Raw genomic sequence first — 26,480 nt, 5'->3', positions numbered from 1 at the left:
TGCCACATTCAGGTTTTATATTTAGAATAGAAGAAAATACACTCAGGTTCCTGTGGGTAAAGGACTGAACAGAACTTCAGAAATGTTAACCCTCTCCATTCTCCTTAGTCTTGTTTCCATCACAAAATGGAAGCACTAACATCAAGGAAATACCCAAAACATTCTTGTTCTTAGGAGCTCTCTGATTTTTTATTTATTTATTTTTAAAGAACCTAGGCACTCAAGCTGGTGCTTACTTTGAGGACCACTTTCACTTGCCGGCTTTCCAACTGTTCTGCGGGGCCTGAAGGCTTCCTTCCCCTCAGAAGTTGGTGAGGTGGGTATGCCAGGCCCAGGGGGTGGCACCAAGTAGGGAAAATGCTCGAGAACTCCTACGCTTGATTCAAGGTAGCTCTGCTTTTATTTTTACAAATTAGACTGCCAGGTGAGCTTTTATTTTAAGAGTTGTGCTGTTTTTAAAGAAAAAGTTACTTTCAAGGAAAGTTACAGAAGGCAGAACTTGGAGCCGGGGGGTTATGTCCCATTCTGCTGGCTGGATGGAGCAGAGCATCTCCTCGGAAGTGAGAGGGCAAGCACCAACAGAAGAGCGAAGCAAAAGCCCAGGGCCCAAATCTGTGTTACAAAAGGCCCTTTCAAGACAGAAAATCAGGACACCAGACTCCTACTTTCACTCTCTTCTACTCCCACAAACAGCCAGGGTACTGTCTTATCTTGCAAAGACTTACTTGCTGGGTAGAGAGCTGAGAAGACAGTGGCCACATCCTATCTTGCACTGGTAGGAAAGGGACCAGCTTTCATTTTCACTTTCCTCTGTTAACATCTTAACATCTTTCCACCAGTGCCAGAGCCAATGTGGTTATAACAGGCTGATTCCCCACTGCTGCCCAAGGAAGTCTCAGAGGAAAGGTCAAGCACAAATATAAAAGCCATCCCCTACCTTGGTCCCTGTTCTGCTGTCTCCCCCAGATCCTCTGAATGGGGTGTCTAGGAGAGGACCAGAGGGCACAGGCAGCCCGTCACTTGTCCCTTTTTCCTTAGCAATAACCTTACCAGTGTCTTCACCGCACGGGGTTTCACTCTGCCCTCAGCCTGCACTCACCAGCGGGCGGGGAATGGGTTTCTGTGGTTTCTTTGAGCCCAGCTTTTTCATGGCGTTGTAGTACTTCTTCTGCTCTTCGGTCATGAAGATGTCCTGACCTCCAAAGTAAAGGGACAAAGAAGAGAACGAGCAATTACAATAGGCTCTCATCCTGTGGTTTGGACCTAAGGTTCAACCCAAGGAACTGAGGGGGGACTGACCTCCTTACCTTTCCAGAGGTCAGTTTAGCCAATAGTCGTCCCATAATGAGGTAGACCTGGGACAACTATTCTAATTCAAAGAAACACCAGCCTTTGTCTTCAGCGTGGCATTCCTGAGGTCTGCCAGGGGCTAGGCACAAAGGAAAGGGACTACCCCACTGTGGGCCCTCAGGGAAGGGAACACTGGAGAGCAGGGATGCTGAGGACAGTTGCAGCTCACTGGTTCACACATTGCTTTGGACCTGCTTTCCTGACAAAATTCTAAAGAAAAACATTTTTTAAACAAAAGGATTTTCAAGACCTGGTCATCGGCCCATTTATTTCCAACAGTATTAAAAATTCAGCATCCTGGTGCTAAGGAAACAACACGGGGAGTTCCTTGACGCAGACTTGACTTCTAAAATGGATGACAGGAGTGAGTGCTTCAGTTTGTTTGGGAAAAATTCTTAACCATCTGGAAGGAGCGAGGAAGCGAACTTTCCAAGGATGGTCTCTCAAGTCCCAGTTTGCTAGTAGTGCCCCGGGATTCCCAGCGGTAATGACACGTCTGGACACTTTCTACCTCTTGCTACAGTTACCCAACTGCTGCTTTCCTTTTCACCCGTCACTAGACCTCTCTGAGCCTGCCCCCCTCTGCTGCCAAAGCCAGCAAAGGCCTCAAGAATGGCTAGTACGTTGGGTGCTAGTCCAGTGTTCGTTTGGCCTGGGAAATGCGGTAAACCACACGCTGTGCGGTCCAGCCCCGCACAGGAGGGGGGGGGGCGCTCATGTACAGTGGGGCCGGGGCCACAGTGCGGGGTGCTATGGACTTCAGAGAAAGAGAGGCGTTTTCTTTCTAGAGATGGGGACGGAGGCGCCTCTCATCCGAGTGGCGCTCGGGCGCAGGCGCCGAGGGGAGGAGACCTATCTTTTTCTTCTGTTGATTGAAGTTGTCGATGATGACGCCGATGAACAGGTTCAGGGTGAAGAAGGAGCCGAAGATGATGAAGATGACGAAGTAGATGTACATGTAGATGTTGTCCTCGTACTTGGGCTGCTCGTCAGGCTGCGGGCGGGAGGGGACAGTCAGCTCTGACGGCCCCCAGCCAAGACTGACGCCGGAACCCAGCCCGGCCCGGGGCGCCCGGTTCTCGCCGGCTCCTCCTCCACCCCCCAGGCCCTGCAGACTCGGGGGGATGCAAACGGCGGGCAGGGGGAGGGGAGGCTGTCAGCTCAGAGCCACACTCCTGCCCCTCCACCGGCGCCAGGGAAAAACCGACAGCCTGATGACCTGGAGCCAAGGTCAGAGAGGGAGGACTCAACGGGAGCCATAATCAATCAAACGGGCAATACGCGTCCGGACCCCCTTTCCTGACCAGTGCCTCCATGCTGCTTGCTTTCCAGCCATCTAGGAATGTTAGGAAGGTTGTGGTTTCGCCAGGCATGTCCTTACCTTTCGGGAGTCTACAGCTGCATACATGATGTCCATCCAGCCTTTGAAGGTTGCCTGGCAAACAGAGTCCGTCATTAGACTGTGCCCGTGAGGGGGCTGGGTGCGAGTCTGGGCAGGGGTCTCAGGCTCACCGCGAACACAAGACAGTTTGGGCACGGGCTCACATGGACATAGAATTTTCTGTTAGTTAACACAGGTCCCGGGGGAGCTTTGTCTAAGTGCCTAAAAAGAACATCAAAGTTCGGCAGAGAAACATGCTGACAATGGTAACTGGATCTATACTCTCACAAAAGATCTTTAAAATGGGCCTGAGAAGGTTGCCCAAAGCTGGGGCAAACTCGCATTTATGAACGAGTGGCAGGATCTACGGAGGGTACTGCGAACTTAACCTACCACTGACGAGGCATTTTTTACAATGGTGTTAAATAAGCAATGGGCGTCTGAAAATTTCTAAGTTGCAGTTAAAAAACAAAACAAAACAAGGCCAGAACTTTCCTCCTCCTCCCATCCGCATTCAGCCTATGGCAACGGCAAGCCTGACTTCATCCCAGGCAGCCCTTCCTAACTGCGCTCTTCTTCCATCTACTATACTCGCCTGACTTTGGAAACAAAGAAGGTTAGCAATTCAATGTCCTCTGTTTTCTTTTTGTCCCATTTGTTTTCTTTATTCAACCAGATTCAAAGTTTTTTTTCCAGGGCACGGGTGGCTCTTTATTCATCGGACGGCCCTCATAGCGCCAAGCACAGCGCCCCACGCAAGGCAGGGCCTCTGAATTCAATGTCTATCTGGCTGATTGATGTGCACTGGTCTCCTGGAGCTGCTCCAACTCAGATTTAATTTGTGGGTCCAATTTCTCCAACCGGGATAAAACAACAAAAGGCTCTGAAGTAGGACACAGCTCATTCTATTCACTTTGCCTCCTAATACCAGCTAACAGTAAGTGCTTACTATCTGTAAGGTCAAGTTGCAAGCTTCCCCTGCGTTACGGCATTCAATCCTCCCAACGACTATAGGACGCAGGCACAGCTGTAAATAGGAGCAAAAATACCTAATAGCAAAATACCATTAGTTAAGCTCTGCTATGTGCCAGGCATTGTTCTAAGACATTTTAATAAATTACCATGAATCTTCTTAACAACAGTGCAAGGTATTATTACCGACATTTAACAGACAAAGAAACAGACTTCGGGAAGTACAGTACTTTGTCCAGGGTTACAGACGCAATAAACATCAGAGTGAGGCTCAAACCTACAACTGTCTGACTCCAAAGCCTAGGAGCTTCCAGTGCCTCATCCTGTCTCGTCAAATGGTCCAAAAAATGGGTGAGAGTGGAAGAGAAAACTAGACATGATGGTATGCGACATAACTAACCCCCCCCCCTTCTTACCGCCCTACGTTAATCTGAGACCTTTCTCTGGGGGCGGGCGGACGTGAGTGGCGGCATCCTAGCACAGCCATATTCTTTTCTTTTGTTAACTTAGTGCAGCTGTTAGAGGGGATTATTCTGCTAAATCAAAATTCCCATTTTTTTGGTGGGGGTGGTATCTATGCACTTACCTCCTTTTTCTTTTCTTCCCCCCCTTCTCCACACATACATGCTGTGTCCTGGAGAGAGAAGGTGATCTCTCTGCAACTTTCNGCTTTCTTACGCTGTGGGAATCTATCGGCTGCTGAGCAGAACTCTGCTCCTGACTGTAGCGAGAGATCCCCTTTGAGGGAGGTCTTGGAGAATTCAGAAATTCTCAGGGAAGCTGTTTCCCTGGAACTGGTTTGGGAAAGGACATTGTTCTCTGCGACCTAGTAGGAGTCGTCCTGATTCTGGATGTAGGAATGAGAAGGAACCGCATGCGATTTCTGCCAGCTGTCTGAGCTTCGCAGGACTGACACAAACAGCAATGCTTACCACTTGCAGAAGCGCCAGGTAGCCTGCCCCCACGTTGTCAAAGTTGATCTTCACATTCTTCCACCTGATCTCTGTGTTGTTCCCCTCCATGAGCTTTTCACACTCAGTTTTATTGTTGACATCTTCAATATCAAATCGGATTTCAGAAGTCTCATTAAAGCAGTAGTGATACTTTCCCGCAAACAGGTTAACTCCCATGATGCTGAAAATCAGCCAGAAGATGAGACACACCAGCAGCACATTCATGATGGAGGGGATGGCGCCCACCAAGGCATTCACCACCACCTGCATTGGAAGGGGGAGGTCGCTGAGTGTTGGCAGGAAGTACGGGCAAGCATACTCTTTTGATTTCCAGGAGGGGAATGACACTGTGTAGCTTGTTCAGACTACAAAAACGTTATGTCCCCTTTGGGATGAGGGTAGCTGGACAGATCCACAAGGAGGACCAACAATTTCTAAATCTCTAAAATACATTTTGAGAAATACTAGCAAATTCCATGATATTTATTCCATCTAACACGAATTTCCCTGCCCCAGCTGACCTAGGTCTTCTCTTCCAGGCTCCAACCTGGGACTGAAAAAATTATTTCTTAGTCTCCCTCCTCGCCAACTCATAAAATACGCCCCCATAGGGGAAATCGGATTTCAAGCTAACCAGTTGCCTTTCAACAGACATTCCCCCTCTGCAAAACAAGGTAGGATTGTTCAAAATCACAGAAAACTACCCTTTGGGGTTAGCAGGAATCAGTCAATGGTACACAAAGTCTCGTTTATGCAAGGCCAGTTATCTTGTTTCAGGCAATAGCTGAGCATGCATATTTTGCAGGCTCAATAGAAAAAAAAAGCTATATTCCCTCTACCAAACAGAATAAAATAAAATCTGAACAGATGTTTTTTTCACTCAAGGTTCATTATTCTTCTTCAGCCTTTCATTTTTTTTTTCCTTTCTGTTTTGTAGGCTTCTGAATCTAAGAGTTGCCCCTGTTTGGCTAATGCTGATTGATGTCTCTCTGCTCAATCCAGGGCTGGCCTCGACTCTTCACAATGTATTAGAAATAGGAATGACTTATGTTTTCTGGAGAGTTCTGGGTTAGATCGTTGCTCTTGAAACCCCAAAACCGGCATAATGTTAAAAATCACTGACTGCAGTAAGCTCAGGAATGAAAAAAAGGCAAAGGGAAAAAAAAAAAAACCCTTCAGGAACCAAAGTTGCTGGGTTGTTTTTAACTTTGGTTTTGATTCACACTATAGGTGAGAGTAGCTAGACACTTCCACTGTGGTGGGAATTTTCACTAGAGGAGTTCAAAGGGCTTACAAAAATAGCATTTCGGGGGGGGGAGGGGCACAGAAAATAAGACTGGTGTTCATTCTGCCCTGATTCTCACTTGCTGTTGTCTTAAGTGGGACTGCTAAGGCCCAGAAAGGTGACCCTAAAATGGGAAGAATGTGTCTTCCTTTTTCTAATATCCTAGGAAAATTAAAATGGAGTTAAAATAAAAACAATGGATGTAAACGCAGCTTTCTAATGTTTTGTTAGAAGGAGGTGGGAAGTATCACCATGTTCCGGCGTCAGTGCGGGCAAGAGGCAGGACCCACTGCCAATGCGCACAGCATCAGAAGGGCCCACAGGGCTGTGCTGTGGAAGGAACGCCAGGGGGCAGCTCTGGGCTCTGTTTGAGCCCCACTTGGGGTTGGGTTTTCCTTATCTTCTGTTCTTGCCTTAGATTGCAGTGTCACTGGTCGGAACACGGGGCTGAGAAGAACTGTTCTGTTCTATATAAAAAAGGCAATGATATTCTGCTACGGAGTCACTCTTCTTTAGATTAAAATACTGGTTTTGTGTTTCCCCAATTCATCTATGAAGGCCTTTACACTGAGAGGTAGTTATTTCTTAATTCTTAGACCAAGAAATCTCTTCTAGATTTAATAGTGCTGTCATTAGTGTAAAATGATTATCCTTCAACTGTTCATTACTTTGAGGGAGGAAAGCCAGAATATCTGAAATTTGGAAAATCCTCCGAGTTATTTTGGAGAATGATTGATTGATTGATTGATCGACTGATGTTACCAAATTTGTCAGGTGATCAGATTTGAATTTTACCTCCTCATTCCACAGTTGCTCACCCTTGGTAGAGCACCAGAAAGAACGAAACGTGCAAAAGAACAGGCAAAAGGAGGATGAACCCCAAATGGAATAATCATTTCTCAGACGATGAGAGAATAGATTATCAAGATTCAAAATCTCAAGTCTATGTGACAGCGTTTTGCAGCAGAGCTTAGGTAAGAGATCACGACCTTCTATTAGACCATCACAAGTAGGCCCCAAAAGATTTGAAACCTAGAAATGCTTCTTTTTATCTCAATTCAGCTCCTCCTCTAGGAACTCTCCTATCTTAACCCAGTCTGACCTGTCCTGCATAGTGTTACATGTAACAGTGAAATATGGGGTAATATTTATAGCAGGGAAGAATAATTAGCTAATTAACTAAGTGACCTCTTCCCACTTTTATAGTCATAAATCTGATCAAAAGAATCAATACGCAGAAGTATTTACCAAACCTTGTTCTCTGATCTGTAGGACATAAAAATCCTATAAAACCCAATGTACTTATACGATGTAAATGTACTTTTGATTAATTATAACCAAAGAAAAACTTCTTAGCTTAGCTTTATGAATAAAACAGTAAACAGGTGATGAAATATACTAATAATTCTTCCTGGCTGTAGACATTAGCGAATAATGAAAACTGTTTAACTGTACTCCATATATAACAGTCATTGTGCTGATGTTCTCAGCGACCAAAGGACAAGAAACCATGCTTTCCTGAACTCCCATACTATATATAGGTAAGTGTAAATGGCAATTCAAGTTTCCATAGGCAGTCACTTTGTGAATTGGTCCCTAATAAATCTCAAATTATTCTACATTGCTTTTAGTTATGATAAAATTCATTGTTCAAAACTAGGCATAGAAATATTACTCCAAGATTGGGTCTAGCAATCTATAAAGTTGCTTTTTTCAATGGACTATTTATACTTAATGATTGCTTCAAACCTCACTTAACTGATGAAAAAATTCCGATGGATACTAATTCTTAGAGCATTGTTGTCTTCTCATAATGCCTAGAACATTACTGTTCATTAAATGCTATAAAATCTGTCAAATAGCTTTTAATATCTGGCAGAGGGAACATGGCTTTAATGGACAACCATGTACTGACAATCAACAAAAAGGCATGCATGTTTCATAGCATTATATACCCTCAAAAATGTAATAGCACAGCAAAATCTTTAAATGAAGATTACTATGGAGGAGAGAAAAGCAAAGAACTACATTAAGTGTTCCTTTGCCAATAGCATGAGTGTTTCAATTTTCAGGTGTTTGGTTTGAGGAAGGAGAGAGGAAGATCTGAGGTCAGTGTCCCAGGACAGACTAGGGTCATGTGTCCCCTCCCAAACGGAGGTCCAAGCCTACCACTGGAGCAGCACAGTGACAGTTGAGCCCGCCTGCATGGTTGGTGTTCAGTTTGTGAAGAGCTCGTATTGAACATTTTCTAAGGGTAATCGCTCAGTGTTGGCGTACGTAAGAATCCAAATCAAAAAATGGAACACATATGGCCCCGTGGAAAGGTAACCTTCAAATAAAATGTATATAGTTAATCCTGTTTATTGCTGGGAAGCTGACCGTTAGCTCAGGCAGATTCAATCTTTGCTTCCTGCAGCTGGGTACTCTTTCACAGGGGGGCTGGGAAACAGGACAGGAATGGGTCCTGAGCCCTCTCCCCTGCCTAACCGGAAGTGGTCAGTGCTGTTGGCTGACCGGAGCCAACCAAACCAAGGGACACTCCTCTACCAGAGCTTCCCTTACTGAACACTCATTGTTTGAAATCCCGGCTTTGGGGTCGAACTGGTGTTCGCTCGTATTATCTTATTTGAAAAAACCTCCATGTAGAGGTTTCATTTTCTAATGCTTTTCCAAGAAAACTTTCTGCCGTTCTGATCACCACTTCTGGACCTCTGGGTCCCTAACCTACTTGAAAGTTGGCAACTACAAGTTTTTGGGGAATGGAAACTGGGAGTCCAAGGAAAGGAGAGGAAAGGGGGAGGGGCTGAAGGGAAGAGGTGTGTGAGTCCAGATGACTCAAATCACTTCCTCAGGAGCAAACTGGCCCCAGCTGGTCACCAGGGACGACTTCTGCCAAGGGCTGGCAGAAATGAGCATCTGGGTGGAGAAGGTTAGTAGCAAGTGTCAGCTGGGCATTTTTTCTTGGGTTTTCTTCAGGTATTCCCAGTCTGGCTTTAGGAGGTCCCGGATCACTGCCGCCAGCTGGGGACGAGCACAGGCTACGGAGGTGGCTACAATGGGCCCAGTACTATCTTCCACGGCCTTCTGTCACTCCTCAGTGTTTCGGTCACCAACACAGATTATCAACGCTCTACACAGAACTGATAGGACTTATGAAACAAATTCACTAGCCCTTTCTGAAAAAAGTGGGAAGGTGGGGGAGGGGAGAGCACGAAGCCTACGTGTCATGACCGGAAGCCGGCGTCCTCTGCAGCAAACGCTCTCCCCCTGCATCTAGCCTGCGCCTAACAGTGACCTCCCCGCACATGCTCTGAAATCTCTCTGCTCTCTGGGAGAAAGACTTAGACTCCCAAGGTTTGCTTTGTTTTTTAAGCTGAAAGATGTCTGTGTTGCCGTGGCCCTGACCTTCCTGCAGACGGTTTCGGGCGGGCTGCAGAAAGCGAACATGCAGTAAACCCAACCGTGACTGTGCTACAGGAGAGACACAATGGGTGGCGCAAGGCATTTGTCTGAAGGGACTAACAAAATACAATCCCCGAGGCGCAGGGAGGTTCTCACCCTCCTGTACAACCGTGGGGGAGTTTCGTGGAACAGTGGCCACGGATCACAGCGGAGGAATGGACAGCAGCGCTGTCCTGGTACCTACTTGCTCCAGTGAGTCTGGCTTCCCGGGGACCACTGGAACCCTTTAATTTTTATTCCTACATTCTGATGTTTGCAAATTCAAAAACATATCCTCTGGTTTGCTCTCCTGCATGTATTCAACATCTGAACGGAAATGAGTTTTCTTGGTCTCCTTAAGTATAACAGACCTCTCTGATTACCACAGGACAACTATTAGCACTAAAAGCCAGTTGCCCACTTGGTTTTAGGAAATTGACTTTGTAGCACGTCTCCGTGTGTGCACACGCACATGCACACACATGCAGTTTTGTTTTGTTTTCGTTTTTTTAACCAAGAGAGACAGCAAAAGGGCACCAAAAGAGGGAGCCTTGTTTCTGAGTTGGCAGGGTGACAGCACCTTGCCCTCTTTGGATCTGGATGGAGTATCACCAAAGCAGGAATAGCAGGTGTCAAGAAATTTCAGGAGAACTAGCGGAGAAGTCATCTGGCATCATAGCTGATTGTTATTTGACGGTGTTAGGATAGGGGACCACAGAGCGTGGGTTGGGGGGTGGTGAGGAGGAAAGCTTTGCTATCAGACAGAGGCTGCCAGTCCTTACGGGACTGGGCTGAGAACAACAAGGTGCAATAAGAGGAATCAGAATAGAAAGAAAAGCATTTCTTTTCCCAGGGCCACGCCAAATTCGGCTCCATTCCCAATTCCAGGCCTGCCATCATGGCTTCCAGCCCCTTCTCAGCTGCGTTCTCAGGGACGTCAAAGCCACAGTCCCCACCTGGCTGATGCCCGTACTTGCCCTGCCTGCGGCTGCTGCTTTTCAGTGGGTCTGTGGGTTACAATTCCCCTTCTTTGCACCTGGTGATTCTCCCTATTAAATCAACAGCCCAGAAAGCCGCCCCGAGTGCTACAGGTAAGCCAGGCCAGATGAGAATAGCCAGCGTTAACATGTTCTGCGATGGCACGCTGTTGGGGTGGGGCCCATATTAATGTGATGAGGCAGCTTGATGCAACCCCCTCGCACGGGGCAGGTGCGGGGGCAGAGAGTGGAGGATCAAATCAGCAGCTGCATCACAGATCGTGTCTGAATGATCTTCCCACCGTGTGATCAGTTCTAGCATGCGTAAACAGTTTCCATCGGCATGCAGAAGGATCAGCTGCTCTTGTATCTTACCCTCATCCCTTCAAATCGTGATAAGGCTCTTAAGGGTCTCAAAGCTCTTAGGGTCCTAAGGGACTTTATGGCACCTAGTTCCGAGTAGCCCAGGGCATTAGCTATAAGGCTGACTAAAGAGACCTACACGGAAACAGAAGAGAAAAACAAAAACAAAAAAGGAAACAAAACAAAACAAAGAAAAACAAGAAAAGAGGTTCCAGAGTGTTAGAATAAAGCCCCTAGCACTGATTACACAGATTGGGCCCCCCAGGGAGAGAGAGTGGGTAACACCAGCTGCCTACTTCAACTTGGACTCAAACGACCTGAAAGGAAAGGAGGTTGAGAGGCAGAAGAAAAAACACAAGGGGGAGGAGAAAATCGAGAGGAGGCGGTAGAACATACATACAGGTTGGCAAAGGGAAGAGGCTGAAGGGAGAGGGGGAATGAGGACGTTCCAGTGGAAGGAGAGGAGCCTGAACAGATGACAAAAACCTTACCCTCGCCCTTTACAGCCTCTGCAGCTCCCAGAAGTTGCCATTAAATTAAGCCAGACAAATTTAATGGTACCTATGGAAAAGAATACAGATAAATACACACACTCCACACCAGCCGCCCCTCCTCAGCTCGTCCACCACGGATTTCCAACAAGGACAAGCTCTCTTGCTCCTGGTTGACAAGAAACCATTTGCTGGAGAATGTGATGAGTTACCACATCGACAGAGGAAACGTACCCGGTAAGCGCCACAGCTGGCTTTGCCGTTCCCGAGAAGGCCAGAACCAAAGGAAGCAGTTTCTAGACAGAGTTTTGGCTCCACAAGAACACCCCTAAGCAGTTCTTTCATCTCTCACTTTCAACTCTAATAATCCTTCCGTCTTTGAACTATAACCGTGACTCCTTCGTGAGAACTCGGGTGGGTCTGAAAACTGAACCCATACTTCTTATAATCCCCATTCTTTCTCTCCAGAACGGCTCAAAACTAAACGGCCTCAGGTCTGTCCTTTCCAGGACCGTCTTCTACTCTCGTGGTTAGAAAAACAGCTGGAAGGATTCTTAGAATAATTTTATTCACTGATGGGCACGTTGAGACCCCTACACAAGAATCTGCCCAGTGTCACACCGGCAGCTGGGGAGCCAGAAATAGAGACCCACCCTCCTGATTTCCAGGCCAGAGCTCCTTCTTCCACAGACAGGTTACCTCCCCAACCGGCAGGTAAAATAACCCGAGAGAGGGTTATCGGTGTCTGAACAATCTGGAGTTGACTGTATTGCCCTGCTGGGGAGAACGTGCAGGTCTCCAGGCCTGGAGTCGTGGTGGTCAAATGCCTTCCTGCTCTTCCGGAGCCAAACTCACCTTGTTCTACCAGCGCTCTCAGAGCAGTTACCACGTGGTCCCGTAACACTGGGCGCCAACCACACCGAGGGCTGCCTGGAGTTCCCACCAGAGGAAACTACCTTTAGTGGATCAAATCCTGACATGGCTGGGCTCTGGGTTTCTTGGAGCAGTCTCCCTGCACCACAAATTCTGGGAGAGGGTAAGATGTTCCCATCAATCATTCTTAAGTTCCCTCTCCTGGAAAGCGGTGGTTACAGTTCTGCTTGGCCTAAACTGATATTTCAAGGCAAATTTAGAGGAGAGAAAAGGAAACAATCTACACCTCAGTTTCATTTGTTGCTTTTTAGCTCTAGCTGAGGGCTTCACTTCTTTGATTCTGTATCTCTAAACTGTATAAAACCTTTTTAAAAAGAATTTCTTTTCTTTTTAGAATGAAGCAGTGGGACTGACAGGAGTAGACGTAGAATGTCCGTGACCTAGTGAGGGAAAGCCAGGAGCAGGCTCAAGGATTTCAATTTTTAAAAGGGGCGTGAACCTTTATCCATGCATGGACTCATAATCCCTCAGTGCAGGTATCTGCCCTGGAGTCCTAGGCAGTATTCAAAGCAAATCTGCAATTAAAGCCTGCCCTATTTACTCATGTTCTTTGAAGGGTACATGTTTCAGAGTTCAATTTTTGTCTAAAACAAGGGTCTCAAAAGGTTTCTGAAACACAGTAGCACCACCCAATCACTTTTCCTCCATTCGTCATCATCAGTAAGAATCTACACGGAGGTGTGTTTTGCTTACTGCCAAGTACAGCCAACTCTGACCCCCAAATAAACCACAATTGCCAGAGTCTTAGTGAGGCCTCCACCCCATCCTACCCGAGCGCCTGAGTTCAAAATACCCTCAGCCTCATCCTATGCCAGGTAAAGACTGCAAAACACTAAGCTTTGAGGGGCGACGGGCCCCACGCACGACGGGCCCCACACAAAGCAGGGAGACCCCAGCTCTTTGGGGGGGTGGTTAATCTGATAACAAAGAGGCCTGAGGCGGGAAGAAGGACGGAGGTACAGTTGCCGATCCCGAGGTTGGCTCTAACTGGTGCCAAGATAACGTGCTCCTCAGCTGATCAATCTAGCCAAGATCTCCCAAGCCAGGGTCGGCAAGGGTCCTAGGTGGGCTACTGCCTAGCAGCTGAGGGCGCTCTGATAATCCTCTGAGTCCCCATGTTAAACTTTCACTGGAGGTAACCAGACCACTGCTGAAAGTATACTTTAAGGAATGAATCAAACCTGGAAAAAAGAAAGGAGTTGAGGGGAAGTAAAAATTCAGGGTATCAGTGGCTGCAGGAATGGAAAAAAAGGGAGACACTGGGTGACTTTTTCCCAAATGATGTGAACATTTTCAGACGGAGAATGTTTATAATAGTCTGAATTCAGGATGTGTGGTCTCTGAAAGTTCCCGTCCCTGGAACCAGTATGCTGGCTGACCTCCGGTTATGATGGGATAAATTTCCTTGGGGGAAAGAGGACAAAATTCTTCCACAGGACAAGCTCTCCAGTGCAGCCAAGGACCTGAGCAAAATGAAACATTGTCTCTGTGTGGGAATTACGCGGCTTGTAACCAAAGAGAATTCACCTTGGAAGTTGTCCGGATTATCCACGTGATTGTAAAAAGTCCTCTTAGCAGCTTTAAGGGGCGACACAGAGGAATGAGAATCCATTAGGGAAACAAACATGCTGATAAATAACAGATTTGGACACATAGCCACTGGGGGATGAGACAGGAAGAAGGGAGTCTCTCAGATTCGGTGCTAAAGTACCTCAGATTTACACGTGCTGGATATTCTATGATGCCAAAGGCACTAGACAGCAAAAGCCCTGATGGCTCTGGCTGGGCAGGTGTCATCTGAGCCTTCTTCTCCACTCACAGCTCGGGAGTGGCAAACGGTACAGCCCCAGTACGGACGGGGGCTGCTCCCACTTAGTGCACGCTGCTTTGTTCTGTGATTATTCTGTGTCTCATCTTTTCAGGCCCTTAGAGGGAACTGTCCATGTCTTCTGCTCTCTGTATCCCCCACAACTCCTGACAGGGGGCTTGGCCTGTTTGTGGGTGCTCAACAGATATCTGATACTCAAGGTACTGTTGTGTCCAAGAGAAGTCGGTAGATGGAAGGGTCCCGGGAGAGCCCTGTTCCCAGAATGCTGGATTACTGCAAGGCTGGAATCAGGCCCGAGTTGTCCTGCAAGCTGGTGTGAGCGCCTGAGGAGCTGGGGCCATGCCCGCCCACCCCTGGTGACCCCCTACAGCTTCTGGGACAGCTCTGCACTGAGACTGGTATTTGATTTCTATTTGTTGACTAGTGACTGGTACAGAGGTGTTCTTAGGAACTGCTGTCAGGGCTGGAGGCAATGTAAGAATCCAGCAACTCCCTCAAGCTGGGGAATTTCTGGATTATTGCTGGCTACATGTCTGTCTTATACTTTCTATTTCTCTGCCAGCCAGTATATAAGGTGATAAAAATGTGTGCTAAATAAACGGTGATGTGCAGGACGGTCAATGCTTTTATCAGCTTCTTTGGGTACCAGGTGGTCCTGTTCTGTAGGAAGAGAGCTGGCCCAGTGTCCCTTTAGTTCTCTGGGCCATATCCCAAGCCCATTCCTTAATTCTTCGAGCTCGAGCTCTCCGCCTGCGGGAGGCAGAGCCCTTCTGTCAGCAGTTTCAGCACTCCTGCTGGCGCCCTGTGGGGCAGTACCTGTTGGCTCCACTTTAAGGGCAGAGGGTGACTTCCTCACCTCATCTGGGCATCCTCCTAAAGGCCCGATTTCTGAAAAGGGAACGCAAGCAGGAGCAGAGTGACAGCTCCTGGAGGGAGTCGTTAACCACGGACGCTGGAAGTCGCAGACGCTGTGCAGAACAGGAAGGCATTGACAGGGCAGGGATCGCTGGTGCAGAGTGCTGGGCTCCTGTCATCTGACAGAGGCTTCCAGAGGCACGCTCTGGATAGCTTACCACACAGCTGAGGAAACCTATATTCTACAGGTACCCACCCAGCCTCCGAACCGTCCATTCGCTCAGGAAATAGCTGAGCAGGGGCGCTCAGCAGGACGTGAATTCTCTGTAGGCCCTGGTCCTGAAATTCCCATTCACCCTTTCTCCTAATGCTGATTTGGCTAGAAGAAAAGACCTTTAGTGATTACACAGAATAAGCAGCATTCATCGCAGTTAGAAAAGCCAACAAGGAACAGGGGCTGGTGGGGTGAGAAACAGTTACAGATGATCCAGCTGCCACCCTGAAAAATAACACAGGAGGTAAAGCCTTCAGGCCTTGCAGATGGTCAGAGGCCACCAAGCCCTGGAGATGGTCTTGGAACCTGGAGGAAAAAAGGATTCTCTTAAGTTTGACCACCATTGTGGAAATGGCAATGGGGCGGGGTTATTTCGGTGTGAACGCCACCTCTTCTGGGTAGACTGACTTGTTCAGAGGAGTCTGGTATGAAGCCTTGAGTTGCTGGAAGTGTCCACAGGAACAGTCAGTGGAGAGAGCCTACCAAGATCTGCCCGCCCACACCTGTACCCCAGCAGTACCCACCTCACCCCTCTCCTGGCACCAGAAAGAGGACACCCTGCTGGTGTGGGGCAAGAACCTTCTTGTTCCCAGCCTCATAACAAGGGGGGTTGGCACCAACAATTCCACTTCCCATTCCTAATCTCCGACTCTTCTAGGCCAAACCACCAGAGCACAGAGCTGGCTGGTGAATCCCTAGAGAAATGGAGGGACTTCAGAGCTCTCTCTCCCAACGTTACGATCCGAGCGCTCCAACAGGAGCTCTACCCAAAACTACACCTACATCTTGTCCGATGTCCCGGCCCCCCAGGCACCTCTGGCCATTAGAGGAAGGGACATGCCTGCTTTTGCTTTGCTACTGCAAGGGGTGGGAAGTAGAAAGCAGGACACGTACAGCCACAATGAGGAAGTCCAGCCAGCACCAGGCGTTGGTGAAGAACTTGACAAAGCCGTAGGCTGTCCACTTGAGCAGCATCTCCAGGATGAAGATGTAGGTGAAGACTTTGTCGGCGTACTCCAGGATGGTGCGGATGGTCTTTCTCTGCTCGATGTAGATGTCCTCGAAGGCCTGAAAGAGAAGCGGCGGCTGCCTAACGTGCCTGAAGCGAGGCAAGCAAGGCGGGAAGGCCCCCACCCCTCGGCAGCTCCTCCCCTCGGTGGGCCTGTGCTCGCCTTCCTGTCCCTCTGTCCCCACGCCCCTGCTGCACGTGGCTTCTTAAAAAAACTTCTACTGAGATACAATCCACATACCCTCTGATTCAGCGTTTCAGGTGTACAGTGTGAAAGCTTTCAGTGTGTTCAAGAGGNAGACAGGAAGAAGGGAGTCTCTCAGATTCGGTGCTAAAGTACCTCAGATTTACACGTGCTGGATATTCTATGATGCCAAAGGCACTAGACAGCAAAAGCCCTGATGGCTCTGGCTGGGCAGGTGTCATCTGAGCCGCCTTCTCCACTCACAGCTCGGGAGTGGCAAACGGTACAGCCCCAGTACGGACGGGGGCTGCTCCCACTTAGTGCACGCTGCTTTGTTCTGTGATTATTCTGTGTCTCATCTTTTCAGGCCCTTAGAGGGTGTATGCATGTCTCATCTTTTCAGGCCCTTAGAGGGAACTGTCCATGTCTTCTGCTCTCTGTATCCCCCACAACTCCTGACAGGGGGCTTGGCCTGTTTGTGGGTGCTCAACAGATATCTGATACTCAAGGTACTGTTGTGTCCAAGAGAAGTCGGTAGATGGAAGGGTCCCGGGAGAGCCCTGTTCCCAGAATGCTGGATTACTGCAAGGCTGGAATCAGGCCCGAGTTGTCCTGCAAGCTGGTGTGAGCGCCTGAGGAGCTGGGGCCATGCCCGCCCACCCCTGGTGACCCCCTACAGCTTCTGGGACAGCTCTGCACTGAGACTGGTATTTGATTTCTATTTGTTGACTAGTGACTGGTACAGAGGTGTTCTTAGGAACTGCTGTCAGGGCTCGAGGCAATGTAAGAATCCAGCAACTCCCTCAAGCTGGGGAATTTCTGGATTATTGCTGGCTACATGTCTGTCTTATACTTTCTATTTCTCTGCCAGCCAGTATATAAGGTGATAAAAATGTGTGCTAAATAAACGGTGATGTGCAGGACGGTCAATGCTTTTATCAGCTTCTTTGGGTACCAGGTGGTCCTGTTCTGTAGGAAGAGAGCTGGCCCAGTGTCCCTTTAGTTCTCTGGGCCATATCCCAAGCCCATTCCTTAATTCTTCGAGCTCGAGCTCTCCGCCTGCGGGAGGCAGAGCCCTTCTGTCAGCAGTTTCAGCACTCCTGCTGGCGCCCTGTGGGGCAGTACCTGTTGGCTCCACTTTAAGGGCAGAGGGTGACTTCCTCACCTCATCTGGGCATCCTCCTAAAGGCCCGATTTCTGAAAAGGGAACGCAAGCAGGAGCAGAGTGACAGCTCCTGGAGGGAGTCGTTAACCACGGACGCTGGAAGTCGCAGACGCTGTGCAGAACAGGAAGGCATTGACAGGGCAGGGATCGCTGGTGCAGAGTGCTGGGCTCCTGTCATCTGACAGAGGCTTCCAGAGGCACGCTCTGGATAGCTTACCACACAGCTGAGGAAACCTATATTCTACAGGTACCCACCCAGCCTCCGAACCGTCCATTCGCTCAGGAAATAGCTGAGCAGGGGCGCTCAGCAGGACGTGAATTCTCTGTAGGCCCTGGTCCTGAAATTCCCATTCACCCTTTCTCCTAATGCTGATTTGGCTAGAAGAAAAGACCTTTAGTGATTACACAGAATAAGCAGCATTCATCGCAGTTAGAAAAGCCAACAAGGAACAGGGGCTGGTGGGGTGAGAAACAGTTACAGATGATCCAGCTGCCACCCTGAAAAATAACACAGGAGGTAAAGCCTTCAGGCCTTGCAGATGGTCAGAGGCCACCAAGCCCTGGAGATGGTCTTGGAACCTGGAGGAAAAAAGGATTCTCTTAAGTTTGACCACCATTGTGGAAATGGCAATGGGGCGGGGTTATTTCGGTGTGAACGCCACCTCTTCTGGGTAGACTGACTTGTTCAGAGGAGTCTGGTATGAAGCCTTGAGTTGCTGGAAGTGTCCACAGGAACAGTCAGTGGAGAGAGCCTACCAAGATCTGCCCGCCCACACCTGTACCCCAGCAGTACCCACCTCACCCCTCTCCTGGCACCAGAAAGAGGACACCCTGCTGGTGTGGGGCAAGAACCTTCTTGTTCCCAGCCTCATAACAAGGGGGGTTGGCACCAACAATTCCACTTCCCATTCCTAATCTCCGACTCTTCTAGGCCAAACCACCAGAGCACAGAGCTGGCTGGTGAATCCCTAGAGAAATGGAGGGACTTCAGAGCTCTCTCTCCCAACGTTACGATCCGAGCGCTCCGACAGGAGCTCTACCCAAAACTACACCTACATCTTGTCCGACGTCCCGGCCCCCCCAGGCACCTCTGGCCATTAGAGGAAGGGACATGCCTGCTTTTGCTTTGCTACTGCAAGGGGTGGGAAGTAGAAAGCAGGACACGTACAGCCACAATGAGGAAGTCCAGCCAGCACCAGGCGTTGGTGAAGAACTTGACAAAGCCGTAGGCTGTCCACTTGAGCAGCATCTCCAGGATGAAGATGTAGGTGAAGACTTTGTCGGCGTACTCCAGGATGGTGCGGATGGTCTTTCTCTGCTCGATGTAGATGTCCTCGAAGGCCTGAAAGAGAAGCGGCGGCTGCCTAACGTGCCCGAAGCGAGGCAAGCAACGCGGGAAGGCCCCCACCCCTCGGCAGCTCCTCCCCTCGGTGGGCCTGTGCTCGCCTTCCTGTCCCTCTGTCCCCACGCCCCTGCTGCACGTGGCTTCTTAAAAAAACTTCTACTGAGATACAATCCACATACCCTCTGATTCAGCGTTTCAGGTGTACAGTGTGAAAGCTTTCAGTGTGTTCAAGAGGCGTGCGTCCGTCACATGATCAGGTTTAGAAACATAAACATCTTCGTCCAACCCGGAAAGAAACCCCACACCTTCCAGCTGCCACCCTGNGCACGTGGCTTCTTAAAAAAAAAAACTTCTACTGAGATACAATCCACATACCCTCTGATTCAGCGTTTCAGGTGTACGGTGTGAAAGCTTTCAGTGTGTTCAAGAGGTGTGCGTCCGTCACACGATCAGGTTTAGAAACATAAACATCTTCGTCCAACCCGGAAAGAAACCCCACACCTTCCAGCTGCCACCCTGTAGCCTCCCTGCCTCCCACGAGTCCCAGGCAACCGCTATGCTACTTTCCGTCTTCGATTTGCCCATTCTGGACATTTCGCACGAAGGAATCAGATGCTATGCGGTCCCTGGCGGCTGGCTTCTCTCCCTGCGCCCGGTTTTCCGAGTGCGCGCGTGCCGCGGCCGCATCAGCGCGGCCTTTCTCCCGGCTGATGAGTAAGACTCCGACGCATGGCTGTACCCAGTCTGCTCACCTTCCTCACTGACGGGCGTTCGTGTGCCTACGTTCTGCCTGTTGGCAATAGCGCCTCTATGAACATTCACGCACTCTTTTTTACGCGGACATGTCTTCATTTCTCTAGGGTCTGATGCCCAGGAGGGGAACTGCCGGCTCCCATGGTAACTTCGATGCACCACCAAACGGCTCTCCAAAGTGGCAGCACCATTCTACACTTCCTCCGGCAGCGTGTGAAGGTTCCAGCCTCTGCGTGTCCTTGACGGACAGTAAAATCTCTTCTCCCTTCAGCCCCCGCCACAGATACAGGGGGAGGGTCACAGGGCTGGGAGACACTCAGGTGAAGAAAATCTTAGTCCGGCTTTCTGTCTCTGGAATTCCTGAATGAGGTCACTCCCTAACGTGAAGGGACGAGCATTCCCACGACTGGAGGGCGGGGCTGCGCGGGGGGCCCGGGGGAGGGTCCGCAGCGTGAGAGAAAACTACAGGTGGAACAAAAGTCCCGTGTCCTGCAATGGGAGGTCCTGCTCCGGACAGTTCTGGAAGGAAGGACAAGATCAGGCTGCCGAAAGACACATTTCCAACCTGGAGGCACACGGACATCAGGTGCTCCAGTTCCATCACTGGGCAGGTGGGGAGAGGTCATGGGTCCATAGTCCTTCGCAGGGTCTTGGTACAAATAAACCCCCTTTTCTCAGTGAAAAACTCAACAGCTTCCATGCCAAGTTTCCCCTTGCCTCCCTTTGGAGAGATTCATTCTGTCATCCAATACATGTGAGATGCCCAAGACTGAGCTTCCCGTCGCCGGCGGCTCTATCCCCACCCTGAGTCCCGTCATAACCCCATTCTCGGCATCTCTGAGACATGTCAGCTATGGCTTCACTTTGCTATTCTTTTTTTTTTGGTGGGGGGAGAGAGAGAGCTGGAGTGAGCGGAGAGTAGGGGTGAGGAGCAGAGGGAGAGAGAGAATCTCAAGCAGACTCCCCACTGAGCCGAACACAGGGTTTGATCCCACAACCCTGAGATCATGACCTGAGCCTAAATCAAGAGTCAGTGCTCAGCCAACTGAGCCGCCCAGGTGCCCCTTCGCTTCGCCATTCTTAGGTCTCGTGCCCACTAACCGCATAGGGTCTTCATGTACTGAGCCAAGCACCCCTGTTTTACTCGTCTACAATAAAGAAAAACTGTCAAAGGTGAGCAGTAAAGAAAGTTAAAAACTTTTGTTTCACTGCTGCTTTTATTTTTTGTGGCGATGAGAAAGAGAAGAGTCGGAAGATGAGGTGTGTTCTCTGAATTCTGGGTTTCTGTTTACTAGATCGGAGGAAGAGCGATGCTGACAGTCACGAAACACCTTCCTCCCCGCACTGGCCTGAGTCCGGCCCTCCCTTGTCTCGCGGGCAGAGACAGTGCTGTCCTCTCTCAGGGGCCTGCACGGAACCTCAGTGAGCACTGGGGGAATGGCTGTGGAGGCAATAAAGGCCCAGGGCAGGCAGGACAGTGACTCCCCCTCGCTTAGATCCAGGCTACCAAGCCAACCCTCCGGCCTCCTGCATTTGTCCAGACGCATTCCTGCATAATCCCCCCCTCGTGTCCCCCACGCCCCAGGGACTCTTCTTTGCCACCTACTGCCTCCATTTCAGCTTCCCTGATTCGCCTACCTCACCAGTTGGTGAGAAACTTCTCAAATCACTGTCGGGATCTTTAACACTAAATTTGGGGCTTCTCTCTTGCTATTTTCTGCATCCAGAGTAGGCTTTGGTTCCATTTCTACATGAGTGTGCCTGCTTTCTTTAAAAACATTTCGAAAATTCTGCATTCTCCAGCTTTCCCTTAACTCGAACAAGGAAAATGTGCAGCACCTCTAAGTCCCTCCTGTCCTCAAATCTATCCAACTGGGGAACAGCTCCCTCACCCCTGACCGTGTCCAGGTCCCCTCAGTTACAAGCCAGCTACGATGAAAGCAAATGCCCAGATAATTAGTTCCAGCAGGGGAGGAGGCCGCGTGTTCAGTGTCCCCTGTGCCTCACTGATCAATGATTGAGTACTTACGACTCTGTGAGTATAAACAAACTTTACACCAGAGACCTGGCTCTCTAAGTATTTGCTAATGCAAATACTGGGTTCTCCCAACCAGTTAGGATGTGAGGGGAGATGGTGGGTAGGGGAAGCCAACCTCTCTCCTATTTGGGGCAAGTGAAAAGTAAAGAACAAGGTATTTGGGGTATTAGGTGAGAAAGGGAAGTTCATTTTAGGAAGTTGCTTAGAATGGGGCACACTAAACAGTGAAGATAATTAATTTGTGCTCTCATCCTGATAGAAAAGGGGTCTCAGACATGAGAAGGGTCATGCTGAGTGTAAGGAAGATCAAGATGTGGATAAGTGGATTCTAATCCTAAAGGCTCAAAACAGCAGCCCAAAGCACCTCGGCAGACCATTATCCTCGGGGCCACGGCCACCTGTGCTCTCAGAGAAACTGGCCTTGGGCCCCCTCTGGTCTCTCCCACTAGTCCCCGCAAAGCCTTCCCAGCCCATCCCTCCCCGTCCTCTCCCCGGGACTCACCAGGGCGCCGCTGCTGAGCAGAATCATGAAAATGATGAAGGTCTCAAACCAGTTGTGCTCGACGATGAGGAAGCACGTCTTCCTCAGGATCCACCAGGACTTGCCCAGCCCTTCTTCGATGTTCACCTGGCAGCATTTGAATCGCTGCACACAACCTGGCAGCAGCGGGAGAGGCGGGTCAGCCCGAGGGAGCCCGCCCAGACCTGCCCTCTCCTCGCTCTCCCAGGCCCCACCAGGCGCTGCCCCACCACACAGCCCGGAGTACAGCGCTGAACCACAACGTCTGACTCAGACACGGAGGCCGGCAGGGCTGGGGCTACGCTGCAAGGCTACCAGGGCAGGGCCCTCTGGAATTGGGGAGATGTCCTATAAAGCAGCAGTGAGAGGGAGGAGAAAAGGGTAGTTAGGAGGCAGACACAGCCACGACAGAACAGGCCTTGCTAATGGCAGTTTTTAGGCTGATGCCAAGAGAAAACGGACACAGAAACGTCTGAGAACAGAAACTTGCTACAGGCAGGAACCAAACAAGGGAAACAATATCAACTTCCCTCAACACGATGAGGTGGGGAACAAAGCTCCTGACGATGGCCGCGGAGCCCCCCCCAGCCAACCACCGACCCCAGCAGAAGTCCGCGAGTGGTGCCCGGGCGACAGGCCCGCCCTCGTCCTTGCCCCGGCACCTTCCGTGAAGCAGGCGTCCGGGTCCAAGTACTCCTCGGGCTGCTCCACTGGGACTTCCTCTACGTCGGGTTTGACATCGATGGTGCTGCCTTCAGACGAGCTAGTGTCGTCCAGCTTCTAGAATCACAAAGAAAAGGGAGCTCAACCAAATCTGCAGCGATACTGCACACTGACTGCTCTAGCTCGGGCACGGACGAGGGACCCGCTGGAATCCTTTGTAACTCTAACTACAAACTCATCATCACCCAGTTCCAGAGGCGCGAACAATTACCAGAGGGCCCTCAAAACTTCTGTCAGGATTGGCTAGAACATAATGGAGTCTGCTCACAGGTCACCCTAAACAAAATGTGGCTGTTGGCGGATCTCAGTGCTACCGCTCAGATTAACGGCAGGAAAGTACTGGAGGGTTTGCTCCAGCCTCTGACGGAGACGATCCAGAAGCAATGGAGACAGATTTAGGAACATCTCAGGGAACTAGGTCACCTAGGGAAGGTCTAGAATGACGATGGGTATTAGGGTTGGCTCTCAAACCTAGTTGGCTATTTCACAATCTCTCTACCAAGCCCACAGCTGAACTAGTCCCAAGAGCGGACAGGGCCCTGTTTGTTCCCACACAGAATCGAGGTTGGGTTCTAGACTGGGACCTTACATCTTTGCTGCCTTCAGGATCCGACTCGCTGCTAACATCCTCTGTGTTGAGGTTCTCAAAATCAGACTCGCCTACAGCAATGGGCACGCGCACGGTCAAGTTGGGATTGTTGATGAAGGACATGTGGTCCTCATCAATGATATACTTCTCCACGCTGCTGCCAATGCCACTGGTTGTGCCATTGCCGTTCTTCTGGAAGTCACCATTCCGGTGGATGTCTGCACCAGTGTGGTTGGCAATGCAATTTGGCCTTCTTTTCATACAGTTCGTCCAGAGGCTTCACTTCATCGGCCTCGCGCTGCTTGAAGTGGGCCTGCATGAAGGCGTGAACTTTCAGTTTGGCCCAAGCCACCCCCTTCTTGATCCGGATGACTGAGATTTGCAGGTTGTTCATTTCTCCATCGTCGTCCGTGGCTGCCAGATTGTCTGCACTGAAGGAGCTCAGAAGCAAGGCCAGAAACAGGTTCAGCACCTGTACCGGGGACATTAGGAGGAAGGAGCGTGAATGTAGGCGGTATCAAGTAAAGTCAGCCACTAAGCTAGGATTAAACCTGGAAGCCCACAGGCTTATGTGACAGGCACACGAGTTTCTATTGTGTTTGGTTTGAACCACTTAGTATTTTAAGTGGGCATTAAAATTTTTTTTTTTACTGAACTATAATTAACATACAGTGTTATATTAGTTTCAGCTGCACAACATTCAGCAATTCTACACATTACTCAGGTCTCATCACAATAAGCATACTCTTAATCCTCTTTATCTCTTTCACCCATCCTCCCCTCCTCCTCTGGTAACCCTCAGTTTGTTCTCTGTATTTAAGAGTCTGGGGGTTTTTTGGTCTCTATTGTCTTTGCTCGTTTGTTTCTTAAATTCCACATGAGTAAAATCAAATGGTATTTGTCTTTCTCTGACTTATTTCACTTAGCTTTATACCCATTAGATCCATTCATGTTGTTGCAAAAGGCAAGATGTCATTCTTTTTATGGCTGCCTAATATTCCATTGCATACAGATACCCCCAGCTCTTCATCCATTCACCTATGGATGGATACTTCGGATGGTTCCACATCTTGGCTAGTGTAAATAATGTTGCAGCAAACATAGGGGAGCATATATCTTTCCTAATTACTGTTTTTGTTTTCTTTGGGTAAATACACAGTAATGGAAATACTGGATCATATGATCATTCTATTTTTAATTTTTTGAGGAACTTCCATACTCTTTTCCACCAAGTGGGCAGTTTGTTTGGTTTTGGTTGTAATACAAATTTAGCACCTCTTTTCTTGGTTCTTACAGTTTTACATACATATGTATGTACCCCCAAATATATTACTTGTCTTACAATCAGAAAAAGCAAAAACTGTATCCATTTTGGAAAAAAAAAATTCCCCCCAAACAGAAGAAAAAGATGGAGACAGCTTATTGGGAGGATTGAAGAAGGAACAGATGCCATGTATTCACGGGCAGTGGATGTCCTGGAGAACCCACATGGGAAAAACAACTAGGCTTGGAGAGCCATGCTTTCCTACAACAAATCAAGAAAGTAGAACTGAAATATGGTTCGTGTCATCTTAAGAATTAATTTCCTTTGTTTTCCTAACGTTTATTAAATAAAATAGTTTAACAAGACAGTGATGGTGACTGTTGGGTTATGTTGTATATCTAAGTGTCCAGCCATCAGACGCAAGCTTTATTATTTATGTTTTACTAGCCTATTTTGCCACATTGGGCAATAAGATTAATTCATTTTTATTAAGACTTACTTTACAAATTGGGAGAGGTGTTCACTTCTTGGTTACAACTGGCCCTTACTTTGTCACACTTCTGAAGAAGAGCAAGCAATACATTTTAGGTGGAGATAATAGTATGGGTAGAGTGGGAGTGATGGAAACAATAAATGAACCATATGTATGCAAATTATTTGGGCCATTTGTAGAATTACAAAGGAATATGGTTGGTAAAATGGGGGTGAGTTGGAGGGGGCTTTGGGGCCAGGCTGAGGGATTTGAATTTTATTTAACTGGATCCACTACTGGTCTTTCAGTAAAGGAATAACAGATGATAGAGACTTGAGAAAAACATTTCTACCAGCTACATACAGTTAGAGCTGTTACTTGCATGAGTTAATAAGGGTCCACTGTAATCTCAAACCTTAGCTATTGTAATTTCAAACTTTAGCATGCATGAAAATCTCCTGGGGGGGGTTGCATGAAGAAATACACATTTCCTTGGCCTCTCCTTTAAGATTCTGATTCAGTAGATCTGGTATAGCGCCTGCGACAGCCTTTTTAAATAAGTGACACTTGGGTGACTGTGATCTTCAGACCACACTTTTAGAAATACTGGACGGGTTACGAGAATGGAAAGGATGGGACAGATCTTAGAAATACTATGAAGAAAGATGTATGAAAGGCATCAGACAATTTACAGGGAAGGGAGAGATGAGAGTCAGAAGAGACTGACAGTCACAGATTCCTAGAGACTAGGTGGGCAGAAGGACTGAGCAAAGAGGAACCTGGAAAGGTGTCATCAGAAGCAGAAACAATGTCATGTGCTCAGGTGTCTGTAGAGTCATGGGGCGAGGATGCGGAGACAAGTGAGAAGAGGAGAATGGAGAAGGGGGCAAGGTCAGGGCTGGGAAATATGGATCCCTCTATGTACCAGGGGGACAAAGCTGCATTCACTGAACAAGTGGGAAGGCTAGTGGGAGTAGGACTGAGGGAAGGGTGGTCAGAAATGCAGAAAGGGAGGGCTTACAGAACCATCACAGTGTCTATTATTACAGATCATAGGAAAGAATAGGGCGGCATGGCTGGTTGAGAGGCTGGCGAGCAGCAACCCTCTCCCGGCATGCTTCTCTATGGCGCACAAAGGAGGAGAACTGCTCTGGATGAGCTCACAGGAGGTCACCTGGGTTTGCCTTCTTCCAGCCCCCTTGCTCTACACTTGCAAGTTGTATTGGACCTGATCTGAGAGATAAGTACTTCTTAAACTTTAGTGTGGATGTCAGTCACCTGGGGGTTCTGTTAAAAATGCAGACTCAGTAGTTCT

The 26,480-nt window shown here is 48.8% G+C and overlaps 1 protein-coding gene across 1 annotated transcript in view; it reads right to left on the bottom strand.

The window, feature by feature from the left end:
* Positions 1 to 26,480, bottom strand: part of SCN8A (sodium voltage-gated channel alpha subunit 8) — a 195,503-nt gene that overhangs the window by 18,055 nt on the left and 150,968 nt on the right. The window contains 10 exon segments of the mRNA XM_034645208.1: positions 1,100 to 1,204; positions 2,207 to 2,344; positions 2,732 to 2,785; positions 4,636 to 4,920; positions 10,735 to 10,857; positions 18,630 to 18,803; positions 22,100 to 22,254; positions 22,780 to 22,897; positions 23,430 to 23,675; positions 23,677 to 23,901. Coding sequence (XP_034501099.1) covers positions 1,100 to 1,204; positions 2,207 to 2,344; positions 2,732 to 2,785; positions 4,636 to 4,920; positions 10,735 to 10,857; positions 18,630 to 18,803; positions 22,100 to 22,254; positions 22,780 to 22,897; positions 23,430 to 23,675; positions 23,677 to 23,901 — 1,623 coding nt within the window.

This window comes from Ailuropoda melanoleuca, chromosome 16 (genome assembly GCF_002007445.2).
Source record: "Ailuropoda melanoleuca isolate Jingjing chromosome 16, ASM200744v2, whole genome shotgun sequence".
Classification (NCBI taxonomy): domain Eukaryota; kingdom Metazoa; phylum Chordata; class Mammalia; order Carnivora; family Ursidae; genus Ailuropoda; species Ailuropoda melanoleuca.
This window is presented reverse-complemented; position numbering and strand designations above follow the sequence as displayed.